Source organism: Borostomias antarcticus (assembly GCF_949987555.1).
Source record: "Borostomias antarcticus genome assembly, chromosome: 14".
Lineage (NCBI taxonomy): Eukaryota > Metazoa > Chordata > Actinopteri > Stomiiformes > Stomiidae > Borostomias > Borostomias antarcticus.
Window position 1 is genome coordinate 2,590,354 of NC_140247.1, and position 20,095 is coordinate 2,610,448.

The 20,095-nt window shown below is 43.5% G+C and overlaps 1 protein-coding gene across 1 annotated transcript in view; it reads left to right on the forward strand.

The window, feature by feature from the left end:
- Positions 1–20,095, forward strand: part of pdgfc (platelet derived growth factor c) — a gene marked incomplete at its 3' end in the record, with an annotated part of 44,058 nt that overhangs the window by 10,985 nt on the left and 12,978 nt on the right. The window contains exons 2-3 of the mRNA XM_084448968.1: positions 10,499–10,694; positions 15,218–15,398. Of these exons, the coding sequence (XP_084305094.1) occupies positions 10,499–10,694; positions 15,218–15,398 (377 nt within the window). The remainder of the gene's footprint in view (positions 1–10,498; positions 10,695–15,217; positions 15,399–20,095) is intronic.

Below are 20,095 nucleotides of genomic sequence, written 5' to 3' on the forward strand. Positions count from 1 at the left end.
GGTGCTGTGTTCATGGTGCTGTGTGCATGGTGCTGTGTGCCTGTGCATGGTGCTGTGTGGCTGTGCATGGTGCTGTGTGCCTGTGCATGGTGCTGTGTGCCTGTGCATGGTGCTGAGTGCATGGTGCTGTGTGTCTGTGCATGGTGCTGTGTGCCTGTGCATGGTGCTGTGTGGCTGTGCATGGTGCTGTGTGCATGGTGCTGTGTGCATGGTGCTGTGTGCATGGTGCTGTGTGCATGGTGCTGTGTGCCTGTGCATGGTGCTGTGTGCCTGTGCATGGTGCTGTGTGCATGGTGCTGTGTGCCTGTGCATGGTGCATGCAGGCAGGACATGTTTGGTATTGCTGCAATCGTTAGGTTGAGAGCTTTGTGCAAGTCAAAACCTCTTGTCTCTGTGACCTTCCCGCGTCGAGATATGGAAGTTTTGGTAAGTGGCAAATGGACTGCACATATATAGCGCTTTTATCCAAAGAGCTTTACAATGGCCTCTCATTCACCCATTCACAGACATGCACACACCAATGGCGCCCCATGGTAATCGTAGTCCAAAACATGAATGGCCGGCCTGGCTGTGTTTGGGTGGTCTGTAGACCCACCCCGTGATTCGGATACCCTCCAAAATTTCACGCTGTTCTAAGTTGGACTATGCTACACCCTTCCAACAGGTTTAGTGAAAATATGTCCATTAGTGTTTGCGTAATCCTGCTACCGCACAAACAAACACGCCCACACACACCACGGAAAACATGACCTCTCGTCCTGCGCTGTTGCTGGGGTGGAGGTAACTAAGGGTGTTTTCACACCAGGGGGTTTATTCCGAAATTGATCGTGTTTCCCTCGTATTACGATTCATTTTGGCATGTGTGAACATAGAAATTGCGACCGGTTCTGCAACAAACCAACCGCGACGAGCCCACCTGGAGAGGGTGGTCTCATCTCGATTCAAGCGTTCTCCCTTACGATTCAGTTGTGGTCTGAAAGCATCTGGCCCTCAAAACGAAAGCTAGCTGGAAACCAACTCCTACGCTATCGCAAACATTGCCATACATGAGGACTCACTACTGTACATGAGGACTCACTACTGTCGCAACACACAACACTGGCCGAGCAGAATGTCGTTGTCAAAAGTATAAGAGCTAACATTACGTACGTCTCCTGTCTAGATTTCTGCACACTGAATAATACGCACTTATACTTATGTAGGTTTTATTTGCCATTCCAAAATAGATCCGCGTCCGTCACATATTATGTTCCTACCGAAACCGCACATAGGTTCCTGCCCCTGTTACAACAACTCTGTATTTTGCATGTACAGTATGTACACCCGAAAGTACCATAACCTACCCATGACGAATGTATAGCCTTCTATTCTTCTATTGAAAATAAACATCCCGCGAGCCCCTCTATTCTGACCAATCAGAAGGCTGTCTGCAAGCGAAGCGTGTTGGAGGCGTGTTCAGAACTGATATGTCTCGATTGGGTATTCTGCCGTGTGAACACAAACTGGAACTAAGGACAGTTGCAACATTGTATCAATTTTGTTCCGATTCCCCTTGAATCGGAATGAAAAATAGGTTTGAAAACACCCTAAGACTACAGCAGTGGCCTGTGGGAGGAAAGTGTGTGAAACAGGGACGACTGTTTTGGTGTGAATGTAGGCATTGTCCAAGTTGCAACCTGATACTGTATCACATTGGTTTTAGCAATATGTTGTACAGTTCCCAGTGGTCAAGTACCTTCAAAAAGCTAGCCCAATCCAAACATTGTGAACATTGCGAACGAAATACTATCTGTGAACTCTATCAAGGTGTTTTTGTGTGGATCAGGGGTTTAAGCCAGAGGGCTACAAAGTGGACGGTGAGCACCCCATCAGTCTTCAACACAGCTTCCATCCCCATCCTGGATCTCTAATAAGTCTTAATAGTATTTGGATCTGGGGAGGCAAGCTGTGTTCCAATCTGGCCTGCCCTGATACGACCGTAATTTACTCCAAACATCCAGCTGTCCGGATCACAGATGTGACTACAAAGGGGCCGGAGCTGCCTCCTCCATAAGACCTCAAAGCTGTGGAGAAGACTTTAAAAAAGATGTGGCTAGTCTGTCAGCAGCTGAGGCGGAGCCAGAGTGAAGGGTTAGGCTTGTCTCCCAGTGTTCTGTGGAGACGTCTCGAAAAACCTTTATCCTCCAGAAACCTCTTACATCTTCAAGAAAATAAGTATAAGCGTTGATATTATTGACACTTGACGCGGAAATGACGGTCGATTGGGCCACCCACAAAAATGGAAGTTAAAGGATGAATTTGAATCCTTAAGGTCATTTTCTCTGGAAGAGAATAATATTAGATTTTGACAACATTGATGGTTACACAAGCTGTGACTATCAACATTGTTTCTTAAAACTTTACAAATTAACCCACAACTGTATTAATGGAAGTGATCTTCTGTCGGTATCTGATCTGATGAAGAAAAAGCCATATGAGGGTATATTCATCCATTCCAGGGTGAGAATATGATAGCTGAGGCTTTGTGATGGTTAGTACACAGGTGAGGTCCGCATAAGTCCAGGCCTGGCGTGGGTCAAGGGTCAGAATCAAAGAGGTCAAAGCTGTGCGTGAAATGCACTAGTGAAAGTATTAGTACACCAGCAGGAGCGACACCCGATCTTCTTTTTGAGTACGCCAGACACGAGTGTCAGCACTAATTAGAGGCTGGGCAAATTTGTTGAGGGACTTGGAACCATTTGTAACCCGAGGAGAACCCTGCGGAGATTCAGTCACTGGAATGGGCAAGGGTTGAAGTGTCGAAAGAGTTCAATTTAGCCTTGCTATGTCTCATTTACACACAACAGCACGTGCGGCCGCACTCATACACACTCAAACTCTCGCTTACACTCTGACAGGGTGTCTAGAAAATGTCTAATGACTTCTGGAAATGTTCAAGAAATATAATAACAGCATATCTTTAATGATGCCATTAGTCCATTAGGAAGACAAATCACAGTAACCAACTTACGCAGTAGAGGACCTTGCAGTGAAACACTTGGTAACCTGCTGATATTAATTTGCTGACATTTTAAGTGGACCTTCTCTTTAAGCCATTATACTGCATATGGCCGATGTTTATAATCTGCTGAATGTTCAAGATTGCAGTAGGTCATCAAAGCAACTGTAGTACTGCAGTTAAATATAGAAACTCAGCAGTTAGCATCAAGTTGTCCAAGCTACAGTATACAGCGTAACATCCGCCCAGTTCAAAGACAGCAACTGAAAAAGAGAAGCTGTGACAGAAAGAGCGAAGGACAGACAAAGATATAGATCAAATGACTCTAGAGAGTTACAAAGTGTGTCAAGAACTGAGGTATACACTTCTAAAATGCCAGTAGCCATCTCTCTCTCTCTCTCTCTCTCTCTCTCTCTCTCTCTCTCTCTCTCTCACAGACTCACATATGCCCACTCACTCAGGTTGTGCCGTGTCGGGTTGGGCTATTCGATAGTGTCTGCGGATGTTTTGCCATGCTTCAGCAGGACGTGCTAACAGATGGCCCCTACTTGGCCCATGTTGTGATGGACTGAAACCTGGGTTGGACGGGTGAGATTTCCCCTTTCACATGGGTAGTGGGCCCATCAGGTGCACGGAGGGCCAATAGGCTTCTCTTCAGGCTGTGCTACTTGCTCACACACCTGCTACTGACGGAGACTGAACCAAAGGCATTTTGAAAGGGAGCAAGCTATTGCAACATAAGCTGCGTGTGAGCTAAGTGGATATTATGAGGGCTGTCTTAAAAGGATCCTCCAGACTGTCAACATTTGGGACCTATAATTTTCAATGACCCCTCTTTTTTCTTTTTCCTTTTTTACCCTGCCCTGTTTCTTCAGGAAGCAGTGAATAGGGAAGTCCATTGGGAACACTGCTGTTTGATCACTATGGTCTGGCAGTGATGAGTTGAGATAAGTCATTGCCGCCGGGCATCACAGAGCGGGGTCACGCTGCCAATCAAGCTGTCATTGATTTTGACTTTGATATTGCCATCACAGTTTTCACAATAGATGTGTAAGATGGAGGACAGAGGGAGCTCCTGCAGACAGGACAGCGACTGCACACATACTGTACCGTCAGCGCAAAGCACCCTGCCTCACCGGCTCCAGCCTTCCTCAGTGACCTCTGCAGAAAATGCAGGGTGTCAAACCTGTCAGGCTCCATGTTAAGATGCCTGGCAGACTGAATCATCACAGAAGGCAATGGTCCCATGAAACCAAAGGATTTTTTAATGCCATGAAAAATTCCCATGCCGTGTTTCAGCGTTTTTTGCCTGACCGACTGTAAACCTAAAGGCAATAAATATCTAAAGCAGCCCCTGGCATTTACTGCACCTGTAGTAAGTAACCACTGCTAAGCCTTAATAGACAACAGATGTGAGTGTGATTGCAATGGTCTAAAAAGCTCGGGGGGGGGGGGGGGGGTAATCATTGTTGTACTGTAGTTTCATCACTCGATCAAAGCAGTTTCAACATGTCACCTTGGGACTAGTATTAGTGTTCAGCTTTGGTTGGTAACAGGGTTGAAATTAAAAGCAGTTTGGATTTAGTGTCAAAATGGTTGTCGTTTTGTTTATTTGATAAGGAAATGGCTGTCGATACTGCTTATGTGTTGCATGCATTTGAGACAGACGAGGGTATAGACTGTCTAATCATTGCCATCATGTTTGGTCAACTTAACAAATATGACCCTTGCATGCCAAAGCTATCCATACCAATTTGATACAGTTTAGCCCTGCCAAAGCACATTGAAATGGGGAATTATGTATGTGAACTTCTCTGAGAACCTTGTGTGAACTCATAATGAGTATACACATAATGAATGTGTTGTCTGAATGTTTTATTGAGTTGTCAGAAAGTGTTCCATGGACTGACTCTAATGTTTTTAGACTAGAGCATTAGGGTGGCCAAAATTATGTCTTATCATGATATACCTGTAGCTATGGTTGCTCTAACATGATATGTTCATGTATCATATGAAAAAACAGTAACATGATGCTACCACAAAGCCACCAGGATTTGTTTTTTACTGCTCCCTTTCCTCAGTGATGGGAAATATACAGTCTGCTCTCATGGTATTTGTTCATATTGCTTTAGAGAGAGTGCATGTGTGTGTGTATGTGTGTGTGTCTGTGTGTGTGTGTGTGTGTGTAGTATATAAGTGGTTGAAGATGACTGTGTAGTAATTGCGTGTATACAGCTGTGTGTGTGTCCATGTGTATTCATTTTGTGTGTTTTGGTAATTTAAAGGTTAATGTGTAACAGCGGTGCTGATGCCTGAATGGTTTACCCAGTAACGTGTGAACAAAGAACAATGGCAGCGCTGTATAGGACTGTTTATACAAACTCACTTCCTCCCCTAATCGTGGTTACACTTTCCTCTAGGAGGAAAAAAGTGGGTCAAGGAAAAGTCATGTTTGAGGTAATTTACTCAGGGGACTGGACTCTGGTCATTATATGACACTGGTTAACCTAGAGAGTTAGGTCATCTGGAAGTCGGGAGTTTCACCCAGAAACATAGAGTAGCATGTGTGCATACTGTATATACAGTGGCTAGATGAGGGGAGCTGTTAATAGAAAAGTATTATTTATTTATTTATTTATGAGAAAGTACTGTAACTTTTCAGAGACAAAAACATGAGTGTTTAATGGGTAAGATATATCCTAGCTGCATTGATGCCATTAAATCAAAGTGTGGTCTTCAGCAAAGGGAATTTTAGACTTGAATGCTCAATTGGGTGCTATGCTTAAGTTTACCAAAAACAAATCTGCAAAGATTCAATGAAATATATATATTTTTTGTTTAAGGTAAAGATCCATGACAGAAAAGGAATGTAAACATATCTTTGTCCCCATTGTGATGAATATTGTAAACTGGCTATGGTATTCACAGACTTTTTGGATTAAGTATGATTTCACCACATATCTCAAAAATCCTTTTCATCAGGGTATAACCTCCTTTTTATCTCTTTTTTTCACCCTCTTTTTTCTGACCGACAGTAGGGCCAGATTTTCCTTTCACATTCTCTTCTTAATTACAGTCTTAATAAACAAGCATTCCTTTCAGCATTTAGCTGATTTTTCCCAAGGAATTATGTACAGGGTATGGTTCCCAAAAGCATGTGTCTATTCATAATTGCCTGAGCATGTTTTTTAAGGGCTTGGTTGGTCCTACTTACATTAAAACCATGTGTATGCTTACTGTGCCACATGTCTGCAGTACAGTATCTTGGGTCATGTGTTAAAGAAACACATATTTTCACATGAATCATCATGTACTTTATGACTATGTGTTCCCTTCACTGTAAAAGGGATGCAATTAAAAACATGACACTGTGATGAAGGGCCTAGTCCTAATAGCATTAAAGAAGCAATCGGCTTGCTGCTTCCATAGATGTTACCCAGCAAATGAATACAGTGAACCGTCAATCAAACCATCTGTGAAGTCATAACATGCTCCAAAAGATGAAAGAGCTATCTAACTTTTTTTTTGTTATTCTTGCAAAGACTTTGAAGAAAATTGGCAACAGTTTTATCATCTGTTTATCTGAGTGGGAACATAAAGAGTTTTGTCTTCTGAAAGGGGTGTAGCTGAGGACTACACTATAGCCATGCAATGCAGCCTTGAGGGGCTTTTTTGTCTGAGCTAATATTGCACAAAATGTCCATTTTCTGTCTGCAGGGAGTGCAAGAATCGTCTTGCAACAACTCGCTTTACCCAAACAAGGTGGCTATTCTTTGGGTAGAGACAGTTAGTGTTGGAAGCCAAGCTTTTGACTTCTGTGAAAAGACGCACTCACAGAGAACCCTTGACGTATGTTATTCTTTGCGTCTCTCGTTTGTTGTCTCTCCTATTCCAACCTGGCATGCCACCAATCCCAAATGAAGACTTCAAAGCGGGCACCGGTGGGATAATCTGATATAACCATTATCTAACAAAGCTGTGTCCTCACCATTTATGTCTAATCACTTTTGATTGACAGCAGCACATTCCTCGCCAAAGGAAAGAACAGGGCTGTCAACAAGTTAGATCTTGATGTGAAACCTGGATTAAAGTGGATCAAAGAGGGCTGGATCGAACTCTCACAGTATGTCTCTATTGGTGACCACTCTCTCTGTCAGAAATGTTGTCCTTGGACTCTCATAAATCACCCGAGGTCGACATGGAATCATTATTTGAGACTGTCCAGGCCCAGAGCTAGGAGCAAACTTAGTATGCCGGTGTTTTTGTTTCTATCAAAAGCAAATGAACTGTGCATGAATCATGTTGCCGGATATGAGTCACTTTCCTCGCTTAAATATATGGCCAAATAGAGCTCAAAATGTGCCGCAAATGCAGATTCCCCTACAGGAAGTGCCCAGAAAGTGGTTGCTCATCCCATTAATCCAATAACAAACTTCCAGATGTCTTCTAAACCCGGGTACACACACCAGCCAAGAAGTTTTGTTTTGGAAATGGCTTCTCATTTCTAAAATAAGGTAGTTGTAAAGATTTGACATCAATAATCTTCAAGACTCCAGTTTTAGAACAGACATTCTAAAAATACAAACATTCTAAAACTGCGTTAACCTGTCTTGGTTGTTGTGTTGGGTTGTTGTGAACCCAGCTTAACAGAATGCTCCTTCTTGCTAAATATTACTAGTCCTGTTAGTGGGATGTGAGGGGATATTCACATACTAAGCTGTGGAGGGAGCAGAGTCAGAATTTCACCATTGACACCAACTTTCTTTACCTTCAAATAATGTTCTCTCCATGCGATGAAGATATGATGAACTACTGCAGACTGTGGCTCACATTATAATAGAACCCTTTCAGCCGACCAGGCAGACTGTTTCAGGTTGCTGTTGTTGTTGTTGTTGTTGCTGTTGTTGTTGTGGGGGCTCAGGTGGGAGGCTGTGTATAATGGGATAGTGGGCCAACTCGACGGGTTATTGGCAGTGTTCTCAGGGAGGTGACAGGGCTTGATGGAGAGAGGTGGGGGAGTGACAGGTGTATGATTTAAGACCCCTGACTGCGGGCCCCTGGGGGCACTGCCTGGTGCAGGGAGCTCATTAAAAACCCAACGCCCTCCCTCCATTTAATAGCCTCCCTGCGTCCAACAAACGTCCTTCTAGGACTTTATGGAGACAAGAGATGCAACATCACAGCTGACTGCAGAGGGGGGGGGGCAGTTTTGCTTAAAACACGTGCCTGTGGGAGATAGAGATATATTTTTGGAAAGCTTTGAGGTGTTTACTTTTTGGGTCTTAAAATACTCTTGAGAGCTTGAGCTGGTGCTGCAACAATGGCAACAAAAAACTTCTAACGTGATACATGTGAATAGTCTTTGTTTAAGGAGGAGCTATGGATCCATCCTATAATGAGATGTTATGGTATTTCTCTCCATTTTTAAGAGAAATGCTCTTTCAGCAGTCTTTGTTTGAAGACCCAAATGTCTCTCCCACTTCAATAAGTAAATAACTGAACATCCAGTCTAAAAAGGCAAAGACGGTTCCTTCTATTATAACTGAATTGATCCAGAGCTAATCCAAGAAATGCTGTCTGCTGTGTGGCAGACCACAAAATCAGATTCTATGCATTACAATATGGACATTCCATAATTGTTAAGTTAAAGGAGTAGTAAAGGGAAAATGCATGTTTAGCCCTGTTTTAAGGTTACTTATGATCATATACAATGGTTCAGATCAAAACGTTGACAAAACTAGCACTTTTGAGAAAGTCTGATAATTGCTCTATCACCGTTTTGGTCATACAATGGATGTGGATGGGCATCTTGAAAAATCATTCAAAAACATGTTAAACTCGATTTCAAAGACAATAAACTCACCTAGGTGTTAGTTGGCGTTCTGACATATAATTCGCCATAAAGTAAGATTCTAGTTCATCTGGAAAGGCTTTTTTAAATATTTAGCATATAACTATTTAGTCGCAGCACAAACTTGTGTAAACTTCCGCAAACTAGGTAGCCTAGCAACATAAACAATAACAATAGCTACCGTAAGTAGTTCCGCTTCCTGAATCCCCTCTGCGGATTGATCTACACATCTACAACAGTCGCTTCAATACAAGTCAATGGATTTCATAAAATGATCAATAAAACCCTACAGGATTCATATTTTGCGGCGGATTTGATGTCAGAACACCAACGGACACCAATTACACCCTTGGTGAGCTTCTTGTCTTTGAGATCGAGAGTTTAACATGTTTTTGAATGATTTTTCAAGATGCCCATCCACATCCATTATATGACCAAAACGGTGGTAGAGCAATTATCAACTTTCTCGAAAATGCTAGCTTTGTCAACGTTTTGATCTGAACCATTGTATATGATCATAAGTAACCTTAAAACAGGGCTAAACATGCATTTTCCCTTAACTACTCCTTTAAGCAATTGACCACTCAATGCAGTGGGTTACACAGGATTTTACCACAGCTACGGGTAATGCCCCGTAGCTGTGGTAAAATCCTGTGTAACCCACTGCATTGAGTGGTCAATTGCTTTTCTACAACAGTTACTACATATATATATTCACAAAAAACACTCAGTAGTAACATTCAATCATTTATTTACCGATCATTCTTATCATTTTAGTATTTACAAAATCTTCCGCAATAGGCTATAGTTCTGAATTAAATGGTTGCCAGGCAACATTCGTCCATTTGGGTTGGCCTTGTTCACATAAGCCATAAGGCATAATTCGGGTGGTTCACGTTTATTTGAATATTTCCAGCTGGTGGTGCAGTTATTAAAACACTTCTCCAGAGCACTTTGATGGTAGGGGTGCGGAAGTGTTGGAGTCGGACTGATGAGTGCGTTTTTGTAATAGGATACGAAAAAGGCGAGGTTGCTACGAGTGGATGCTACGCAAAGCATCGTAGCCTATCTTATCAATGGCCTCGTCAATGAGATTAACGGCGCATTAATACTAATTGTTATGCGGTCACAGCCGTGGGTTACAGAGTATTTTACCACGGCTGCTAGCCAATCAAAATCAAGTATCCAAACTCTCCGTTGTAGAATTCCACTTTAATTACTCTCATTTGTTTATTTTCACATATTACTGTATCAGAGGTTCTGCCAATCAATATTCAATAAAGAAACAATTAGGCCAGTAGTGTATATCCTCTCTATAAATAATTATTCTTAATATATTTGGTGCTTGGCACTTCAAGCAGTGCACTTCTCATGGAGATTTATATTCCTTATTATTTATACCTCTCAGCATCCAATTATCTTGTAACTGTTAGCGTCTATTATTAGTGGATTTCTTTTGGGCCTATTGTTGTAGGCTTAGTTTCCCAATTTTGCATCACGAAATGACAAAGATTAAGAAAAATGTCCTACCAAGATTGGTGTTACCTGGGCTGAAGTTTGACCATCCTAGCTGCTCTTCGGTACTTTCATCCTGACTTTGTGACATCCTGAAAGTAACACTTGTGTGCGCTGCATGTATGTTTCCCCAGGAGTGCAGGATTCCCAGCATGAGAAGATGATCATGGTCACAGGGGACGGAGTGATCCACAGTCCTGACTTCCCACGCACGTATCCCAGGAACACTGTGCTGGTGTGGAGACTAGTGGCCTCCAGCGACAACATGAGAATACAGCTGACCTTCGATGAGAGGTTTGGCCTGGAGGACCCTGAAGACGGAATATGCAAGTAAGATCATAAACACAAAACATATAGGCTATGATAAACAAAATATGCCGTTTAATAATTAGCAAGGAACTTGATACAGTTTCATACAATGACTTCTAACGCAGATATAGTACACGTTAATAGAACGTGGTGTTTGAAATGGGCTTACTCTGAATGGTCGCTTGGACCGCTTCCCTCACAGTTAGGGAGGGTTTCCCCAGTTAACATGTGGAGGCCGTGCTACGTTAGAGCAAGATGGATGTCATCCCTGTGTTGTGGTCCATTTTTAAAGATTTAGAGTCAAACTAAGGCCATTTGTGAAATTGCCGTTGCCTGCCGGGGTGGCTGATGAATATTCAGAAGCCGGCGGCAGAGTGATTTGTTTTTCTAAACCTTCCACGGCCATTGCGAAGGGAGGCGTATATTTTGTAGAGGAGTCCCCCTGTGGACATCTTGTATGATTGGAATGGAAGACGGAGGTCCCCCTCCTCCACACCCTCCAGTGACTGGTCCTAGACCCAACACACACTCACTCTTTACTAAGAATTCCTCTTTCAATTATCCACTACCTTTGTCTCTGCCGAGGCTGGGGATCGATTTCTGCCACGCATTACACTAAGCGTCCTGGTGTCAATACATCAGAGCGAGCGCCGTCGGTCTGCTGGAAGGAGAGGAGGATGGGATTGGGCCGCGGCTGGCCATTCCTGGAGAGCCCCCTAATGGCAGCCAGCAGGTACTGTATGACAGTGCCAAATCCCTAGAGACGTGACATTAGACACTGATCCCAGAACTGCTCTCTCTGCTTCAGCCCCTAAATGCCTTTATAGAGATATTTCACCTATGCAGTGAGCCCTTCACAAGAAGTAAACAAAGAATGCACCTGAAGAATTCAAAGCGCGTCAAGGTACATGACTATTCAAGGTACATGACTATTCAAGGTACATGACTATTCAAGGTACATGACTATTCAAGGTACATGACTATTCAAGGTACATGACTATTCAAGGTACATGACTATTCAAGGTACATGCCTATTCAAGGTACATGACTATTCAAGGTACATGACTATTCAAGGTACATGACTATTCAAGGTACATGACTATTCAAGGTACATGACTATTTCAAAGACCCAGTTGCGCTCCCTCTTCATTGTCTTCATACTCAATGTTCCTTCTCACCAAGGATCAGATTTTCTGTCCATGTAACGTGGAAGACATCTTGGTCCTTGTCTTCCACGTTGTACTATAAGTGCCCTCTCCCCAACAGGGCAGGGTGATGTATCAGTGCAGGCAATTTGACCCCACTTACCTTCCTCCACCTCGGATCAATAGGTGCCTTTTGATGAATGAGTTCTGTGTGCAGTCGGAACCCCGCAAGCGGGGAGAAACCTGGGAGTGTCTGGCGAGGATTGACAGCCTTTATTCCAGAACTCTATCTACATACAAGACTGCACTAGTCACAGTCATCCTGAGTACCGGGGGGGAGGGGGGGGGTGGGGGGGCACAATAACAACATCCTGGTGCAGGGTCATACACGTCATTGCCACGTCTACCTCTCCCTCCGGATTTCCCGGTTTTCCATTTATCCAGCTGTGGTGTAAACAGGCTTTATTTGGTCAGGTCCCAAGACACATGGCAGCGGGGGCAAGCAAACACAAGCAGGAGCAGACACATCGTCACATGTCGTTTTCTCTTGGTTCTTCTCCCTCTCTCCTTTCTTTCTCTCTCTCTCTCTCTCTCTCTCTCTCTCTCTCATTTCTCTTTCCTTTTTTTTTTACTTTGACTCTTCTCCCTTCTCTGCACTCGCGCACACACGCACAAAACAAACACTCACACGTACACACACACACATGCGCCCACAAAACACTCACTCACACATGCGCACACACACACACACGCACACACAAATACTGTACACACACACACACACACAGTGTCAGCTCTGCCCACACCCTCCTCCACCACATTGTGTACTGTATGTCCACTGTCTCTCCTCTCCGTATTAATATTCATTCACTGTTCCCCCCTGAGGATCTCATCCAAAACAAGTTTGGGGAACACATTCACACAACTGTGTCGTAATGCCACCATTCCAACAGCCTCACAGCACAATATTCAGACGAACAAATGCGTGCACGCGTTTTTTATCCCCCTAATCAACAGGAATAGCTGAGAATAAAGCAAATGGACGAGTGGGAGTGTAAACTATGGGAGTGTAAACTATCTCTTAGCACTGTGAGAGGGCCTTGAGCGAACCTTCTTCAACAAGATAAAAGCGGGGATCTTCAGTAGTTCTGATATTCATCTGCTATTCAGCTTGTCTGAGGGGAAGGGCAAAAAAGCACTCATCCAATCCCGAGCAGGGGAAAGTCATATTGAGTGTTTGTCTCGCGCATGGAGCTGGTTGGCATGGCAGCAGAGAGATTCTTGCTTCTTTGTGCAAGCATCGGTTACTATGGAGAACTCTCTCCATAGTAGCTCTATTTCTGATGTGTGACGTACATGCGTGTCAACATAGCCTACAGTATTTTGTAAATCTAAGAGAGGGATGTTTAACATGGGGGATCAGAACACACAGATTTGTGTCATGAGCTATGGCGTACATTATTGATGATCCATCTGCTGCTGTGAGAAACACTGTCACTGGTTTGATATTTGGGTATGGCCCTACTGTCTAACATACATTCAAACTGTGACAAAAAAATAATAATCTAAAGATTGACTGCTTGGGTAATTTAAGACCCCATTTGATCATTGCTGTACTGTACTGTATATCAATGACACCGATATTGGGTCTATTTAAAGCTTCTACGGTATGTTAGATAGCAATGGGAAATGTCACTGTAGTATTTTATCAACTGCAACGGTCGCCACCTACTTCGGTCACCATCTACTTATACCACAATTCAGACTATCCATGAGCTATGAAAGTTCCAATCCTACTGTACCTTTCGACTGCAAGCTAGTGCCCCTCCTTGTTACTTCCTGTGTGACCTTTTCCAAATCAAAGACAATTTGTCCACCCTCCAGTTTATTTAACATCTGAGCAAATCCCTTTTTAGTGTTGGTCGTGTCCCTCCATGTTGTTTTATTGAAACCAGCTCGAACTGAAACGGTGAGACATGCTCACAATGTAAACATGGCCTCGGAAGCCAAATATCTGTGTTGGCGACGCTGAATGAAAGGTAAGTGTGCCTGTCAACAACGGTTGGGTGATTAGTCCCAGGCTTTGCCAGAGACTGTGAAACAAGCCTTTATTGAACGCACCGGGACCATGGGTTACACAAAGATAGAAATAACAAGGTGTCAACCCTGAACTGCGCTTTGAAATGCTGAAGTTGGTCGATTTTGGGTTTGTCATATCATACAGTTAAGGAAGATGGCCCTAGTATAGGGGAGGCTGGATGTTTGCTTCTGTTTTCCACCCACCAATGTTTATTGGACTTATCACAGAATACAATAAAGCAATATAAATCTCATGTGATTCAATAATCCAAGTGATTCCAAAGCTATTCCCATCACTGCCTGGCATAAGTCAACATCCCCAGTGCCAAAACTGAATTCTGAATAGGATAATCAAGGTCAAACTACATACTCTATAGCCTATTATGCAAAACATACACAGTTAATTTCTTCACCATTGAATTTCATTCCACTGCCAACTCCCTAATTCAGTAATGTAATCCCCATACCACGTTCTCATAAATGCATTGTGATGAATTGTTATACGACTTAAATATCTATCAGGAGTTTGCTTCCAGGCACAAGCGAAAAACATATTTGAAAAGGCAAGAGGCCTATCTGCGCCCAACTGCGCTAGCACTAATGAGTGCAATTGGTTTAATTAAAAAGTACAATCTTGACCAAAGACGTATGCGTTTGCAGCATTCAGTATAGCCTAATAGGCTTGTCCTAAGGTCTGCATCAGTGGCCATTATCACTAACTGGATGGGACAATGCCAACCCACCTGAGGTTGCTGAGCACACTGCAAAGCTAAAGCTCTTTTCTCATTTAATACTGGCTGTAAATAATAGAACCACCTCGTACCACTCCCTGTTGACACACTGTGAGCATTAGGCCCTGCTGTTAGAAACCATTTAGCGTTATCGTTAGCATAGTGCCTTCTCCTCAGAGGGCTGGAGGTGGGTGAGAAGGAGGACAGGAAGGTATATAAAAAGACACACGGCAGTCATGACACATTGAAATGTCACACAGCTCGGCAGAGGCGTATTACCGCTGGAGTGGGACAAAGCCATGATTTAGTTTAGAAGAGCATAAGCAATTTGATAAAGTACCGTGGAGTCAATCCTATTTGCGCTGGTAAATGCACCCAGCATGAAACAATTCAACTGAAAGTGTCTCAAAGGATATACTGTATGTGCAGTTCCTGGGTTGCCAACTTGGTGTGAACAGTAAAATGAAGTGCTAGCTTACATTATAAGAAAAACTATGCCATGTCAAATGGTGTTTGGGGACCACACAGCTAGAACCACTCTCACAGTCTCCCCCCATCGTTTTTCTCTCTTTCTCTGGCTCTTTCCCAGGTATGATTTTGTGGAGATGGAGGAGCCAGCGGAGAACACCATCCTGGGCCGCTGGTGTGGGTCACAGTCGGTACCGGCTGGCCACACATCCAAAGGCAGCCAAATCAGAGTGCGCTTCACCTCCGATGAGTACCTCCCCTCTTCACCGGGATTCTGCATCCGCTACTCCCTGCTCCCTGTGGTACGCCAGACACCCTTATCTGTTAAGCAAATGACCGCACGCACATACCTAATTCGGCCAGTCATATGAGCCGGTCTGTTGTTTTGGACGTGCATTCTCCTGCTGCTTTTGGTTGGCTGGCATTTACTATAAGAGGCTCTGAGTAGTGGGAAGTCAGGACTGGCTTGTTTGGTGGCCTGAAACACCTGAATGGTCGGTCGTTGCGCACTCCTGTGGGTCCAATCAGACAAAATTGAGATACGAGGTGTTGGAGTGGCAGTGGTGCTGTTATAGAGATTGGGTTGGCGCAGACAGAGTCAAACACTATCGACTCTCAGTGTAGTCTTGACTCTCGACTCTCAGTGTACATAGTCTTGACTCTCGACTCTCAGTGTAGTCTTGACCCTCGACTCTCAGTGTAGTCTTGACTCTCGACTCTCAGTGTAGTCTTGACTCTCGACTCTCAGTGTAGTCTTGACTCTCGACTCTCAGTGTAGTCTGTTGGCCGTAGGAGAAGTCCTTCCAGGCCTAAAAGAAGGATGAAGAGAAAGAGGACAATTAAGAGATCTAATGCACAGAGGTTGTGTCTGACAGCTCAGATTGTTAACGATGCAGACGGTCTCAACATGTATTTTCCCTCTTTAAGGTTCTTTTACCCTTAGATTTAATCAAGTGTAGAAAATCTATTTTTTGGGATAAATTTCCCTTAGTTTATTTTTTCTTTTTCTTTACTTCTCTCTCCCTCTCTTCATCTTTTTCTCTCGCTATCCTTTCACTCCTGTGTCTGTCTCTCCCTCTTTATCCTCTTCTCTCTGTCCTCTGCCCCGACCACACACATAGGCCTTATCCGTCCCCCATACCTTTCACTTACAAAAAGCCCAGAGATAAACCAAAGTGAAGACTGCCATGTTTTAACCTGTCATGTGGCAGTTGTGTTCGATCGCTCTAAGCAAACAGCTGTACCCTTCATAAATCTGTAATGGCCTGCAGGCCAGTTAAATTATTTCTGTTCATGACAAACAGAAATGGGAAAACGTCAGCGCTGGTTTTTTTCATCTGGCTTCATAGTTTTCATTTGGTTCATTATCACCACCTTCTTTCTCTAGCTGTTTACTTTGCTCCCTTGGCAGATGAGCTGCGATTTTTTTTCCCCTTGAATTTCTGAGCTCAACTGCACTTACTGAATCCTTGCTTTATGATACTGTCTCATACCAGGAATAAAAGGACTTCAATGACGGTAGCTGCCAACATGTTGTCCAGTTAATTTCAGTATCAATAATTAATAATTTCTGGACCTCGAGGGTTTTTGTTTGCCCCACGTGACACACACAAACATGTGAGTGAGTGGCAACACATCACACACAACACACACGTATCTTCAGGTGTCGTCGGGGGAAATTGTTCCAACATTTCTCCCATCCAAGCCGTCCTTCTCCAGGGGCAGCCAGGAGCAGTGGGCAGCCTGGTCAGTGTCCTTCTCCAGGGGCAGCCAGGAGCAGTGGGCAGTCATCGTTCATGGCGCCCAGGGACCAAGTCCAAGTGCTCAGCCTAAATTCTGGTCAGGGACCGGACTGAAGAACCTCTGTTCTTCTGCATGTTTTTATATTGGGGTTCTTGGGAGGAAACCCTTGTGAACAAGGGGAAAATATGCAAACTCTGCACAGAGAGGCCTGGGAGATACCCCACCTGAGTACCTTCAGCTGAGCAGCCTACTGTACCTTCAGTGCAATTATTTTAAGTAATTTGTATGAAGTGGTCATATTTTATGCTTTGCCACTATAAAAAAAAAAAAGCTTGTCCTACAATCAAAGATTTCTCAATAGAGAGCATGCAACTCTGAGGGGTTAGATTTAAGGTTAGAGTTAAGGTTAGATTTAAGGTTAGAGTTAAGGTTAGGCATGCAACTCTGAGTGGCGGTAGGCTCTGAGAGGTTAGGGTTAGGCACGCTAGCCTCGTAAGTCCATCCTGATCTAGCAAGCTCACATTGTTTCACTCCACAGATCAGTCTGGCCTTCCCCCTATCCTATAACGATTATTGTGGGCGGGAGTACTTGCTCCTTCAGCCAATCAGTGCAACAAAATGTTTGCCAAATCCAAATGATCCAAGATGGTCTCATGAAGCTATGGGCATGCAGCTCTAGTTTATAGTATAGGACTCATTGTGTCAAGAGTAACTAAGGAAAGGTAAGATTACACTTTACTAAAGTCTTGTGAGACCATCCTGATATTGTGAGCTCACATTTGGTTTCTCTCTGCAGATTAGTCTGGCCTTCCATCTATCTCCAGTCAGGGACTGTGTTCTAACTGATGTTCCCCCAACAGAACACAGCGTGACGTGAAATGCAGGCTGCTAGTAAAACAGCAGGCTAACGGTGTCTCTTAAAGCAACAAGTGGTACATTTAAAAATTACATAAGTCCAGTTTATTTCAGAAATAGACTCAATAACAACAATTAAATAAGAACAAGAGTATGCACTAGCAGAGTTTCTCAGAGGAAAATACGTTTTTACCGTTCTTTTTTGGATTTGGCTAATGTTTGTCACGCTGATTGGCTGAAGGGGTTCGTCTCTCAAAGCAAGTACTCCTGCACACTGAAATTGATGTAGATATACGAGGAAAGCCAGACTGATTGGCTGAGAGAAACAGAATGTGAGCTTGCAATATCAAAGTGGTCTACAAATACTATTCTGTACATTGACTGTACATTCTCCTGCATAGTTTTCAACAGCCCCAGCCAGACATTAAGTTGTTATTTCAATTTATTGTTGATATTATGCTAAAACATTAACAAAACCATAGTAGCAATTCCAGAGTTGTATTTTGAATTTCTCTGAAGCATTTAGAATATATTGCATTATTATTGCAATTGGTGCTTTTGAGAGATATCAACCCATAGTTATTCCATTTTCTTATATTTATTTTCACCTCCGAGGACCTATTTACCTTTTTGGCAGTGCAATATTGCATTGACAACTTATGTTGCGGTGCTTTCCAACACAGTCACTTCTCAATTTACAGGCCAAGTTTCTCTTTGATGTGCGATATCCTCAGCTGATTCCTTTTTTGTTTACTTAACCAGCCATGCATGCCTGAACTTCACTATCTCTACGATCCATCTTCTCATATAGAAAACTCTACTATGATTTGTTATGCATAATCACCCCCTATGTGAAAAGGCACACACATAAAAGACTGAAAAACTAGCATATCAGTCAAGACCCTCTGCAGGGAGGGGGGTTCAGCCTTGTGTACAATGATCCCAAAAAAGCCATGTTGAGATCTTGGAAGGTCTGCAATTTGTGCATTTGCTTTGCTCTGTGGTATTTACAGTTGTATATTTTTCTTGTAGAAATGTTATGTTATTCTAGAGGAAGGGGGAGGGCGTGTTTTGGCTGAGTCTCCAGCGAATGTACAGTACACACATCAAAGAGGTGTGGCTGGATGGTGAATGGTTATTTATAACAGCGAAGGAGGGAACCTACATTTCTGACCCTGCTTGCTTTTTAGAAGGTCTCCCCCTTTCTGCGTTTCATGGGTGTGCAGGGGGTGAAATTTACTGCGGTGATGGGAGGTTAAAGTGAAAGTTTCTAACACCATCAGCACCATTATGGGACCTGTGAAAGCTGCAGGAGCTCACGGGAACCTGGTGAAACCAAAGTGTATCCTCTATGGTCTCCGACACTCCGTTGCCTTAGCAACAGTGATGTGCGACTAGCCGGCTCACCTGGAGCTCTGTACATGACTGCTCTGCTCTGCCTTCCTAGAGCATGCTGCACATGTTGCTCTGCTCTGCCTTCCTAGAGCATGCTGCACATGTTGCTCTGCTCTGCCTTCCTAGAGCATGCTGCACATGTTGCTCTGCTCTGCCTTCCTAGAGCATGCTGCACATGTTGCTCTGCTCTGCCTTCCTAGAGCATGCTGCACATGTTGCTCTGCTCTGCCTTCCTTGAGCATGCTGCACATGTTGCTCAGGTCCAGGTGGATGATGTGTCTGTATGAATTCAAATAGTGTGGTCGCATGAGATTGAGGGAAGATTGATGGATAGGTGTTAGGTGGGATTAATCATATCCAGCAGGAAGATAATGAACATGGACAAGCATTCATACACACTTACATACATTCATTCATTCATTCATTCATAGATACATACTGTACATACTGTACATACAGTACATACATACATACATACAGTACATACATACACACATACATACATACATACATACATACAGTACATACATACATACATGACACACACGCATGCACACACACACACACACTGACACACACACATACATAAAGAATAACAGCCTGTCATTGGTGTTATGATTCAGGCAGAGTGTGTGCCAGCAGAGAGTTAACTTGGAGGAAATCACAAGAGGAAAGGGTAGCTTTGGCCCCGCTCTGCCCGAAGCCTGGCTTCTCTTTGAGCATTCCTGGGGCGCTGGAAGAGCAGTCTAGAACAGCAGCGCTCTGTTCCCCTGTGGTAAACCAGCGCTACTGGAACTTAGAGACATGGGGGCAGCAGTTTGGTATATATTTAAACAAGCAATAATTCCGCTTTACCACTTCCATTGAAGGGGGAAAAAATAAGACCGGTCTATAATTCACAGGAAGAGATTTTGGAAAAGCTAAAGGGGCAAGATACAGAGGTTGTTAAAACACAGTGTAAGTCTCTGAAGTCTCTGAAGGCAAGAGAGGAAGGGTAAAAGACATA